This window comes from Schistocerca cancellata, chromosome 3, assembly GCF_023864275.1.
Source record: "Schistocerca cancellata isolate TAMUIC-IGC-003103 chromosome 3, iqSchCanc2.1, whole genome shotgun sequence".
NCBI classification, from domain to species: domain Eukaryota; kingdom Metazoa; phylum Arthropoda; class Insecta; order Orthoptera; family Acrididae; genus Schistocerca; species Schistocerca cancellata.
The window spans coordinates 25756887-25769938 of NC_064628.1; the positions used below are offsets into that span (position 1 = coordinate 25756887).

The following is a 13052-nucleotide window of genomic DNA, read 5'->3' on the forward strand; positions in this document are numbered from 1 at the left end:
CTACATCCTTCAGAATCTGCTAAGTGTATTCATCTCTTGGTCTCCCCCTACGATTTTTACCCTCCACGCTGCCCTCCAATACTAAATTGGTGATCCCTTGATGCCTCAGAACATGTCCTACCAACCGATCCCTTCTTCTGGTCAAGTTGTGCCACAAACTTCTCTTCTCCCCAATCCTATTCAATACTTCCTCATTAGTTATGTGATCTACCCATCTAATCTTCAGCATTCTTCTGTAGCACCACATTTCGGAAGCTTCTATTCTCTTCTTGTCCAAACTATTTACTGTCCATGTTTCACTTCCATACTTGGCTACACTCCACACAAATACTTTCAGAAATGACTTCCTGACACTTAAATCTATACTCGATGTTAACAAATTTCTCTTCTTCAGAAACGCTTTCCTTGCCATTGCCAGTCTACATTTTATATCCTCTCTACTTCGACCATCATCAGTTATTTTGCTCCCCAAATAGCAAAACTCCTTTACTACTTTAAGTGTCTCATTTCCTAATCTAATTCCCTCAGCATCACCCGACTTAATTCGACTACATTCCATTATCCTCGTTTTGCTTTTGTTGATGTTCATCTTATATCCTCCTTTCAAGACACTGTCCATTCCGTTCAACTGCTCTTCCAAGTCCTTTGTTGTCTCTGACAGAATTACAATGTCATCGGCAAACCTCAAGGTTTTTATTTCTTCTCCATGGATTTTAATACCTACTCCGAATTTTTCTTTTGTTTCCTTTACTGCTTGCTCAATATACAGATTGAATAACATCGGGGAGAGGCTACAACCCTGTCTTACTCCCTTCCCAACCGCTGCTTCCCTTTCATGTCCCTCGACTCTTATAACTGCCATCTGGTTTCTGTACAAATTGTAAATAGTCTTTCGCTCCCTGTATTTTACCCCTGCCACCTTTAGAATTTGAAAGAGAGTATTCCAGTCAACTTTGTCAAAAGCTTTCTCTAAGTCTACAAATGCTAGAAACGTATGTTTGCCTTTCCTTAATCTTTCTTCTAAGATAAGTCGTAAGGTCAGTATTGCCTCACGTGTTCCAGTATTTCTACGAAATCCAAACTGATCTTCTCCGAGGTCGGCTTCTACTAGTTTTTCCATTTGTCTGTAAAGAATTCGTGTTAGTATTTTGCAGCTGTGGCTTATTAGACTGACTGTTCGGTTATTTTCACATCTGTCAACACCTGCTTTCTTTGGGATTGGAATTATTATATTCTTCATGAAGTCTGAGGGTATTTCACCTGTTTCATACATGTTGCTCACCAGATGGTAGAGTTTTGTCAGGACTGGCTCTCCCGAGGCCGTCAGTAGTTCCAATGGAAGGTTGTCTACTCCGGGGGCCTTGTTTCGACTCAGGTCTTTCAGTGCTCTGTCAAACTCTTCACGCAGTATCGTATCTCCCATTTCATCTTCATCTACATCCTCTTCCATTTCCATAATATTGTCCTCAAGTACATTGCCCTTGTATAGACCCTCTATATACTCCTTCCACCTTTCTGCTTTCCCTTCTTTGCTTAGAACTGGGTTTCCATCTGAGCTCTTGATGTTCATACAAGTGGTTCTCTTATCTCCAAAGGTCTCTCTAATTTTCCTGTAGGCAGTATCTATCTTACCCCTAGTGAGATAAGCCTCTACATCCTTACATTTGTCCTCTAGCCATCCCTGCTTAGCCATTTTGCACTTCCTGTCGATCTCATTTTTGAGACGTTTGTATTCCTTTTTGCCTGATTCATTTACTGCATTTTTATATTTTCTCCTTTCATCAATTAAATTCAATATTTCTTCTGTTACCCAAGGATTTCTACTAGCCCTCGTCTTTTTACCTACTTGATCCTCTGCTGCCTTCACTACTTCATCCCTCAAAGCTACCCATTCCTCTTCTACTGTATTTCTTTCCCCCATTCCTGTCAATTGTTCCCTTATGCTCTCCCTGAAACTCTGTACAACCTCTGGTTCTTTCAGTTTATCCAGGTCCCAACTCCTTTTTTCTCATATTGGTCAATAACGGAAGTTTCTAATTACATGGTTTAAACAGCATATCTGGTAAATATCTTCCTTCACAGTCCACACACTGCCACAGTCGTTTCCTGCAATTCTCATGCACTCTTTCAAGCATATCTTCTGGTATTCTTGCAATTTCAGCCTCAGAATTGTTCTGTAGGTCTTCCAGGGTGTTGTGATTATTGCAATACAACTTTGACTTCAGAAGAAAAAACTCACATCAGGCTAAATCTGGTGATCGTGCAGGCCAGTTGAGCTCCCTCGTCTAAGAGGTAAGCCTTCCAGGAACCGTTTGCCTCAAAAAATTCATGGTAATGCCTGCTGTGTGTGCACTGGCATCATCTCATTGAAATCAGGTATCCTGTAATTCCATTGCCTTGAAAGCCAACTAGAAAAATTCTTGCAGCATAGGTAAGTAACGATCCAAATTAACAGTTACAGCATGACGATTTTTCTGGAAAAAGTAAGAGCCAATGATGCCAACTCATAATATGACACACCACACAGTGAGGCGATCTGAGTGCAGGGGTCTCTGGTGAATTTGCCTGGGGTTCACGTCACTCCATTACCGCATATTCTGTTTGTTTACACACCCGCTGATGTGAAAATGTGCCTCGTCAAAAAAGAACTCATTTGCATCACAGGGTATGGTTGCAAGCATGTCTTCACAAGACATTCTTCATGTTTCATAATCCTGTACTGACAACTGATGGACCACGCACATGATACACAGATGAAAATTCAGTTCATTATGCAGAATCCGGCAGAGAGAATGTCTTGAAAGTGCGTGTTTCTGAGCTAAGCATTTCAGAGATTGAAGTACTGCTACTCTAGCTCGTTTGACATTTTGTGGTGTTGCAACACTTCCCTCAGTTCCTCTTCATACAGATGACACATCCTCTGTTGTTCTCAATACATTTAACCAATTTAAAATTGATTGCTGTCCAGGAACACGTCCACGTGGGGGTACTGCAAATTTCAAATGAAAAGCATGTTGCACTGCAATGATTAAGTGGGAATTCGAGAATACGCTTCAACACAAAATGAGTGATCCTCACATGTCCACTGTATTATTGCAAGTGAACAACGATTGAATACAAACCTCCTGTCTGTCACTATGAACCGTGCCCACTCCCTGCTTTATTCCACCAACAGTGCTGCCACAACATGAATTCTAAAAAAGCAATATACGAGGTGTGGCTAGAAAAAAACCGGACTAGTACTGGTGAAACAATAAAACGAATGCAATAAGGCTGAAAGTCGCGTGGCCTGTCACGTGACTCTCGATCCGCCTACTGCTCGAGTTTCATCTGCCTCCTGCACTCAGTCTGCCCGTGGCGTCTGTTTTAAGTAGTTGACGTTTTGTCTGTGCGTCGGAAAATGTTGAGTGTACAGAAAGAACAGTGTGTTAACATCAAATTTTGTTTCAAACTAGGAAAATCTGCAAGTGAAACGTTTGTAATGCTACAACAAGTGTACGGCGATGATTGTTTATCACGAACACAAGTGTTTGAGTGGTTTAAATGATTTAAAGATGGCCGCGAAGACACCAGTGGTGACACTCACACTGGCAGACCATTGTCAGCAAAAACTGATGCAAACATTGAAAAAATCAGAAAACTTGTTCGACAAGATCGCCGTTTAACAATCAGAGCAGTGTCTGAGTTAACAGGAGTTGACAAGGAAAGTGTTAGGCAGATTCTTCATGAAAGTTTCAACATGAACAAAGTGTGTTCAAAAATGGTTCCAAAGTGTCTCACAATTGAACAGAAGGAACGCCGAAGAATGATTTGTTCTGACATCCTGGAAAACATTGAAAGTGATCCCACCTTCTTACAAAATGTTATTACTTGCGATGAATCGTGGTTTTTTACTTACGATCCCGAAACTAAACGCCAATCGATGCATTGGAAAACTCCTGGTTCTCCACGACAAAAAAAAAAAAACACGAATGTCAAAATCGAAATTCAAGGCAATGATGATTGTTTTTTTTACATCAAAGGGATTGTGCACATTGATTGGGTACCAGAGGGACAAACAGTGAATCAGCATTACTACATTAGCGTCCTGGCTACCCTACATGAGTGAGTACGGAGAAAACGGAACAATTTGTGGGGAAAAAAGTCATGGATCCTTCACCAAGACAATGTCCCAGCTCACAGTGCGTTGTCAGTGAAGACGTTTTTGGCAAAACACAACATTCCCATCTTAGATCATCCACCCTACTCACCTGATTTGGCCCCCTGTGACTTTTTTCTTTTCCCTAAAGTCAAGTCAGCTTTGAAAGGAACTAGATTTGAGACTGTTGAAGCAGTAAAAGAAAAAGCAATGGAAGTAATGTATGGACTTACCGAAAATGATCTGCAGCATTGCTATGAACACTGGAAAATTCGTATGGAGCGGTGTAGAGACCGAGGAGGAGAGTACATTGAAGGAGATAACATGAAATTGTAAATAATTGTAAATAAATGTTTTTTCCAGCATCAGTCCGGTTTTTTTCTAGCCACACCTCGTATACTGCACTCCACCCTTTACTTACCTTACACTGAATGCTTAACATTATTCTCTTACTTCCTGCTAATTTGCAAATGACGTCTTTCATGAACAGTTCAACCATAAGAAAAAAAGCCTTGTGACACTGCGTGCACCGATGCAAGTGAGATAATGTTTTATAGTGAATGTCGATGGTGCTGTGTGAACTTGAAGAAGAAACTTGCCATGATGTACAGTAACAATATTCTGGATATGTATGGCTGCAGAGAAGATGGCAGACAGTCTGTACTGGATGCCTCTGCAGAACAGTGATAGCTGGCATCTGTAAACCTTGCTGAGTGATGGTGGCAGAGCATTGCATTCCCCCCTCCATATGGAACACTCTGATATTGTTGTTTTCATACCACCCCTGGCAGTTTCATGAGATAGGTAGACTACTTCTGCATCATGGAACTCTTAGCAACAACTGTATGCTAGCAGATACCATGCCGCATGTTGCTTGGTTGCCATAGACTACCACATGTATGCCCACATTTTTTTTCTTTTTGTTGGCTCTTACATCATCATCATCATCATCATCATCATCACCATCATCATCATTGTCGTCATGATCAAATGTGTATGAACTGCATGCACACCTCAGCCGTGAGATCCTACAGAGTTGCCCAGTGGCTTATACCCAGAATCTCACCTGTAGTTATCTGAGACACACTTAGGTTAAACAGTTCCGTGCAAGGCATACTTGTGAACTTTTTACTTATAATTTTTGAAATTACAATTTGTTACTTTCCTCTCTCGGAAACCTTCAGTTCAGTGAGGTACCATGTTCTGCAGAAATTATTTCCCTTGTGTTCATTTTTATTGCTATATAATTTCACTGTGTTAATGTTCTCTTGTTAATTTTTATGTAATGGTGTACTAATCCAATAAAGGAACTGAAAAGTTAAAAAAGCATTCTCAATGTCCTGTTCATTTTTTCCCACTAATGCCCATACATACTAATACACCATAGGCAGCTAACATGTCCAAGTTAACCTTTCCCACAGTCTTTTTATGGAGAGCGCTGCCAACACTGTCATATACACCAGAGTGATAATGCTTTCCTGAACAGTGCTCCTACAGGGTACAGAAAGATCATTTCCCCTCAAATGTGGTATGGCAACTATTATTTAGGCCTATACATGTTTAATTGTTCTGATAAAAAGTTCCTGCAAATTATTTTTAACTAATATCTGCAGAACAACCTGTGCAAGTTCTACATTTTTCTCCTGTGCACAGTATCTAAAGTTCCATTCTTAGCTGACAACATCGCAGGAAAAGGAAAAGAAAAAATTTCGCAGGATCTCTGCAGCAATACGTGTGGTAATGGATCTATATATGGAAAAAATACTTTTCAGATTTGATTAATTTTCAGAATAGTGAATTAGTTCAGTAATCTGCTATTTGGAAGTCTTGTTAGCAGAGCAAACAGGAAAGAGAAAAGAACCATACTCTGGTGATGTCCAACAACATGCAGGGAAGCAAATATTTTAGGCGGATGTGAGTGAAAGCATATGCAAAATATCAGACATCTCCTGCCCAGTCGTCATCAATCTGCACCATACCAAAAAAGCTCGTTCTGTTACAAATAACTGGTTTATAAACATGCTGTACTCACTGGACTGACACTTAATAAATAAAATACATTTGTAATGAGACATTAAGCCAAATTTTGACAAAATCTCACTGAGGTCGGTATGTTAGCTAGGATGGAGAAACAACAACAACAGTACCGCTGAAGTATCTAATTTCAGCTGTGCCTAAGGGAAATATAATAGGGCCATTTCAGAATAGTGTACTGGTTTACTGCTTCTGTGTTATTATATATACTTATATATTATTATATAATTATAATTATACTGAACAAATAATATTAGCTGCAATCACAGGCTTCACACAGACGATGTAATTATTTATCAGCAAGTGTTTTCAAATAAAACTGTAGTAATCTGGAAATACATGTTGCCTAAATACTAAATCAGCTGTGAAGTACTGAAACTAGATATATTAATATAGAGAAATGTTGACTTATTACCTGCAGCCAGTGAGATATGATATATCCCACTTTTCATTCTTCCTCACCTTCTACCATTATCCACCTCGAAAGGCAACTTTCATTTGTGTGTGTGTGTGTGTGTGTGTGTGTGTGTGTGTGTGTGTGTGTGTGTGTAGCCACTACATTCTAGAGAAATGTAACTTTATGTCAGCTGCCAGAATGTGTATTGTTCTTACTAGAATAAATGCTTTTTCCTGTTTTAATTAGCATGATGGCATTTTGTGTGCAGGTACTCACACGGTGCAAAATGACCAGACGATGAGAACAAGTATGCAACTCCCACCATCACTGTTTCCTGAAGCGATGACAAATGAGTAACAGCTACTCATCTTTAGTGAAACTTCAGTAACATTTGATGTTTCTCAAGGTAGCAGTCTCACCTACATCTCAATGGATGTGACAATATGAAAAATAGGGTGTAGCATTGGTGTAATTCACTTCAATATCCTACTTTGTATTTTTAAAACAACTTTTGTACATTGAATATACACATTTATTCTGTATGTAGGTGGAAAAAATACCCAAAAAATGAAACTGCACCATTACATTTGTTTTCAACAGCAGCAATATGTGTGCAAGACTAAAAACTTCTCAGGTCTCTGGATATTTCTAATCTTCACGGACGTAACTGAGATCAATAATGTATATACATAATTGTAATAAATGTTCTAAATTTTTAATAAAAAATATATGAAATGTTGCTGTTTTTCACCAGAAAGAATATTTATTGTTTGATGAATGCACCACATAAAGAATGGATAAATTCACAAAATATCAAAATTTTAATTAGAATATTTGTTGGCACACAATCATGATCATATAGCAGTTTCAAGAGATGGCAGTGTAGTGTTAACAGTGTGGATAAAGAGCCTAAAGACCCCTCACCAGTCTTCTGTTGGGGCACTTTTACATGACATTTGGTGATGTTCACAAGCAGCTGGGCCCTTGCCTAAACTCAAACAATGACGGGTGCCTCTGTACCTGATGATCTGTTTGAAAATGAATTAACCGGGTCAAAAACGTCCTCAGTGTGTTAAACAGGACCTTTGAATCTTTTAACAATTTCATGATTTTTTACAGATCTCCTTCAAGTTCCCCCTTACTCTTTACACAGAGCAAAAATGATTAATGATACTTGAAACTGTTGTGGCTTGTAGACTACGCCTTCATTTTCTTGTGTGTATGTGGGACATTAATACTGTTGTTCCCAGGTCCATACCCAAAACACTTACGTATTAGCAAAATGGTTGCTAATTAGTTTTTGCAGGGAAGCAAAGTGGCTCCTTCTCCTGGCTGAAGAGCTGAAGGGAAAGGAAGAGAGGTGAAGGAGAAGGACTGGAGAGGTTTACGGAAAGGTGTACAGTTTAGAAAAGTCACCCAGAACCCCAGGTCAGGGGAGACTTACCAGACAGATTCCCCCTAGACAACAATAACATCTATATCAGATGCTCATAACACAATATAGTGAGGTCTGCTCTTAAACATTTTGAAAGATGTTACTTGCAGCAGACTCTAAAAACATTCAAGTTCATCTCAAAAACTCAAAGTTTAAGGAAGTTGGCTAAAATGTGCAAATATTTTTGCTTTCTAAAATAATGCAATAATACAAAATTAGTTATGGTAATAAGTAGCAGTTTAGAAACAAGATCAAAACATTTTGGAAGTATCTGGATAATAGTTATATATTGAATCATAATGAAATTTTTTGGACGAACTTAATACTGTACTTGTTACTAAAAATCCTGACTTTAACTGGCCGTTAGGCTTTAGTCATTTATATGCTTATACAGCCCACCTACCATTTTCCAGTGAGTAAATTCTTCTTTCAATGTCTCTCGCATCACTCTGTCCTGCGGTGCACACTCTTTTAATATGTGACCACATCAATTTCACAGTGAGACACTATTGGCTGTATAACTGCCAAATACAATTAATCACAATTCTTTGCTATAAAATACATTCTGTGTGTGTTTCACAGTGAACATAACATTGACTGAAGGCACTGACAATCTCATCTCTTTCCCCCTCTTCTCCATGTCACTGCTGCTGCATCTATGCACAGATATGACAAAATTATTAAAATAAAGTTTGTTCTGCACTAAAATACATTTAAACTGCAAAATAAATCCTTAACTCTACAAAGAGAGATGGACTGGCTTCCTCTCACCTTCAGGAAGTGTAGCTCCCAGGAAAGTCTACAGAAAAACATAAAAACTGTAGCTCTCAATAAAGTCAACTGAAAAACATAAAAACTATAGCTCCCAGTAAAGTTGATAGAAACACATAAAAACTGATAACAGTACTCAAGAGTGATACTGTCACCACAGCAGAAGGTCGGTGCATTTGAGTGTCAGTGTTGTTCTTATGTGTGTACCCAAATAAGAAAAAGAGCAGTAGCTCAAAAGCTAGTATGGTCTCTGAACTGTTGCATATGCCTCAGCACCATGCATCAACCAGCTGTAGGTGAGTAATTACATTTTCTCACTTTTGTTTATTGTTTCCATTCTAGAATTTATATTATTGTAACATGCATAAGTCTTACACTGAAATATGGCTCGTGTATTTCCCGAGAACTATGGAACGTTAGCCTGAAACTATAACCACAACAGAGGGGTGAAGGAAGACATTTTCTATTGTTTTCAAGTTACCGACAGGGAAACAAGTTAGGTATTAAGAAACATGAACATCTGACAAAACTGAACTAAAACTGCAGAATTGGAAAGGGTTTTAATAACTGGTGAGGGGAGAAATTACATAATTCAACTTCTGCACGGACACCAAAGCTTCAATAAATTTGAAGAAAGACATTGTTCCACCAGGCTGTATTTTATTAAGCACTTAATAAAGTACAGTTTTAAAATACAGCCTGGTGGAATGATATCTTTCTTCCAAAATAATTAGCACTCAATTGCAGATTTATAAAAAATGCCAAAATTTTAATAACTTTCCATTGTATCTCTTAACATTGTAAAATGCTGATAGCCCTACTGATGTTTTCCCTTTGCTATCCATGAATGGTACTACAATGTATGTAGTCCACTGTCAACTAAAAAATGTTGTTGTTGTTGCAGTCTTCAGTCCTGAGACTGGTTTGATGCAGCTCTCCACGCTACTCTATCCTGTGCAAGCTTCTTCATCTCCCAGTACCTACTGCAACCTATATCCTTCTGCATCTGCTTAGTGTATTCATTTCTTTGTCTCCCTCTACAATTTTTACCCTCCATGCTGCCCTCAAATTGGTGATCCCTTGATGCCTCAGAACATGTCCTACCAACTGATCCCTTCTTCTAGTCAAGCTGTGCCACAAATTTCTCTTCTCCCCAATTCTACTAAATAACCTCCTCATTAGTTATGTGATCTACTCATCTAATCTTCAGCATTCTTCTGTAGCACGACATTTTGAAAGCTTCTATTCTCTAATTTATCGTCCATGTTTCACTTCCATACATGGCTACACTCCATACAAATACTTTCAGAAACGACTTCCTGACACTTAAATCTATACTCGATGTTAACAAATTTCTCTTCTTCAGAAACACTTTCCTCGTCATTGCCTGTCTACGTTTTATATCCTCTCTGCTTCACCCATGATCAGTTATTTTGCTCCCCAAATAGCAAAACTCATTTACTACTTTAAGTGTTCATTTCCTAATCTAATTCCCTCAGCATCAGTTGACTTAATTCGGCTACATTCCATTATCCTCATTTTGTTTTTGTTGATGTTCATCTTATATCCTCCTTTCAAGACACTGTCCATTCCGTTCAACTGCTCTTCCAAGTCCTTTGCTGTCTCTGACAGTATTACAATGTCATCGGCGAACCTCAAAGTTTTTATTTCTTCTCCATGGATTTTAATTCCTATTCTGAATTTTTCTTCTGTTGCCTTTACTGCCTGCTCAATGTACAGATAGAATAACATCAAGGATAGGCTACAACCCTGTCTCACTTCCTTCCCAGCCATTGCTTCCCTTTCATGCCCCTCAACCCTTTTAACTGCCATCTGATTTCTGTACAAATTGTAAATAGCATTTTGCTCCCTGTATTTTGCCCCTGCCACATTCAGAATTTGAAAGAGAGTATTCCAATCAACATTGTCAAACGCTTTCTCTAAGTCTACAAATGCTGGAAACATAGGTTTGCCTTTCCTTAATCTATTTTCTCAGATAAGTCGTAAGGTCAGTATTGCCTCACGTGTTCCAGTATTTCTACGAAATCCAAACTGATCTTCTCCAAGGTCGGCTTCTACTAGTTTTTCCATTTGTCTGTAAAGAATTTGTGTTAGTATTTTGCAGCTGTGGCTTATTAGACTGATTGTTCGGTAATTTTCACATCTGTCAACACCTGCTTTCTTTGGGATTGGAATTAGTCTGAGGGTATTTCACCTGCCTCATACATCGTGCTCGTCAGATGGTAGAGTCTTGTCAGGACTGGCTCTCCCAAGGCTGTCAGTAGTTCTAATGGAATGTTGTCTACTCCCGGAACCTTGTTTCGACTTAGGTCTTTCAGTGCTCTGTCAAACTCTTCACACAATATCATATCTCCCTTTTCATCTTCATCTACATCCTCTTCCATTTCCATAATATTGTCCTCAAGCACATCGCCCTCGTATAGACCCTCTATATACTCCTTCCACCTTTCTGCTTTCCCTTCTTTGCTTAGAACTAGGTTTCCATCTGAGCTCTTGATAGTCATACGAGTGGTTCACTTTTCTCCAAAGGTCTCTTTAATTTTCCTGTAGGCATTATCTATCTTACCCCTAGTGAGATATGTGTCTACATCCTTACATTTGTCCTCTAGCCATCCCTGCTTAGCCATTTTGCACTTCCTGTCGATCTCATTTTTGAGAAATTTGTATTCCTTTTTGCCTGTTACATTTACTGCATTTTTATATTTTCTCCTTTCATCAATTAAATTCAGTATTTGTTCTGTTACCCAAGGATTTCTACTAGCCCTCATCTTTTTACCTACTTGAACCTCTGCTGCCTTCACTATTTCATCCCTCAAAGCTACCCATTCTTCTTCTACTGTATTTCTTTCCCTCATTCCTGTCAATCATTCCCTTATGCTTTCCCTGTAACTCTCTACAACATCTGGTTCTGTCACTAGGGCCAGGTTCCATCTACTTAAATACCCACTTTTTGCAGTTTCTTCAGTTTTAATCTACAGTTCATAACCAATAGAGATTGTGGTCAGAGTCCACATCTGCCCCTGGAAATGTCTTATAATTTAAAACCTGGTTCCTAAATCTCTGTCTTACCATTATATAATCTATCTGAAACCTGTCAGTATCTCCAGGCTTCTTCCATGTATACAACCTTCTTTCATGATTCTTGAACCAAGTATTAGCTATGATTAAGTTATGCTCTGTGCAAAATTCTACCAGGTGGCTTCCTCTTTCATTTCTTACCCCCATTCCATATTCACCTACTACGTTTCCTTCTCTTTCTTTTCCTACTATCGAATTCCAATCACCCACAACTATTAAATTTTTGTCTCCCTTCACTATCTCAATAATTTATTTTATCTCATCATACATTTCATCAATCTCTTCATCATCTGCAGAGCTACTTGGCATATAAACTTGTACTACTGTGGTAGGCATGGGCTTCTTATCTATCTTGGCCACAATAATGTGTTTACTATGCTGTTTGTAGTAGATTACCTGCACTCTTTTTTTTTTTTTTTTTTTTTTTTTAAAAAAAACCTACTCCATCATTACCCCGTTTGGTTTTGTATTTATAACGCTGTATTCACCTGACCAGAAATGTTGTTCCTCCTGCCACCGGACTTCACTAATTCCCACTATATCTAAGTTTAACCTATCCATTTCCCTTTTTTAAATTTTCTAACCTACCTGCCCGATTAAGGGATCTGACATTCCACACTCCGATCCATAGAACGCCAGTTTTCTTTCTCCTGATAACCACATCCTCATGAGTAGTCCCCACCTGCAGATCTGAATGGGGGATTATTTTACCTCCAGAATATTTTACCCACGAGGATGCCATCATCATTTAACCATACCGTAAAGCTGCATGTCCTCGGGAAAAATTATGGCTGTAGTTTCCCCTTGCTTTTGCCGTTCACAGTAGCAGCACAGCAAGGCCATTTTGGTTAGTGCTACAAGGCCAGCTCAGTCCATCATCCAGACTGTTGCCCCTTCAACTACTGAAAAGGCTGTTGCCCCTCTTCAGGAACCACACATTTGTCTGGCCTCTCAACAGATACCCCTCCATTGTGGTTGCACCTATGGTATGGCTATCTGTATTGCTGAGGCACACAAGCCACCCCACCAACGGCAAGGTCCGTGGTTCATGGGGGGAAAATAAAAAATAAGTACAATAAATAGAAGAAGAGGCGTTAACACTGAACAGTGGGTGATAAAGAGTGGAACTTCCTAAGTCATTTACAGCACAGTAAGTGCTGTCATTGTGTGACTGTGAG

At 39.0% G+C, this 13052-nt stretch overlaps 1 protein-coding gene across 1 annotated transcript in view; it reads left to right on the top strand.

Moving 5' to 3' along the window:
- Window positions 1-7256, top strand: part of LOC126175495 (cholecystokinin receptor-like) — a 1200755-nt gene extending 1193499 nt beyond the window's left edge. Inside the window, exon 10 of the mRNA XM_049922316.1 lies at window positions 6838-7256. Coding sequence (XP_049778273.1) covers window positions 6838-6926 — 89 coding nt within the window. The 3' untranslated portion in view covers window positions 6927-7256. The remainder of the gene's footprint in view (window positions 1-6837) is intronic.
- Window positions 7257-13052: the final 5796 nt, after the last annotated feature.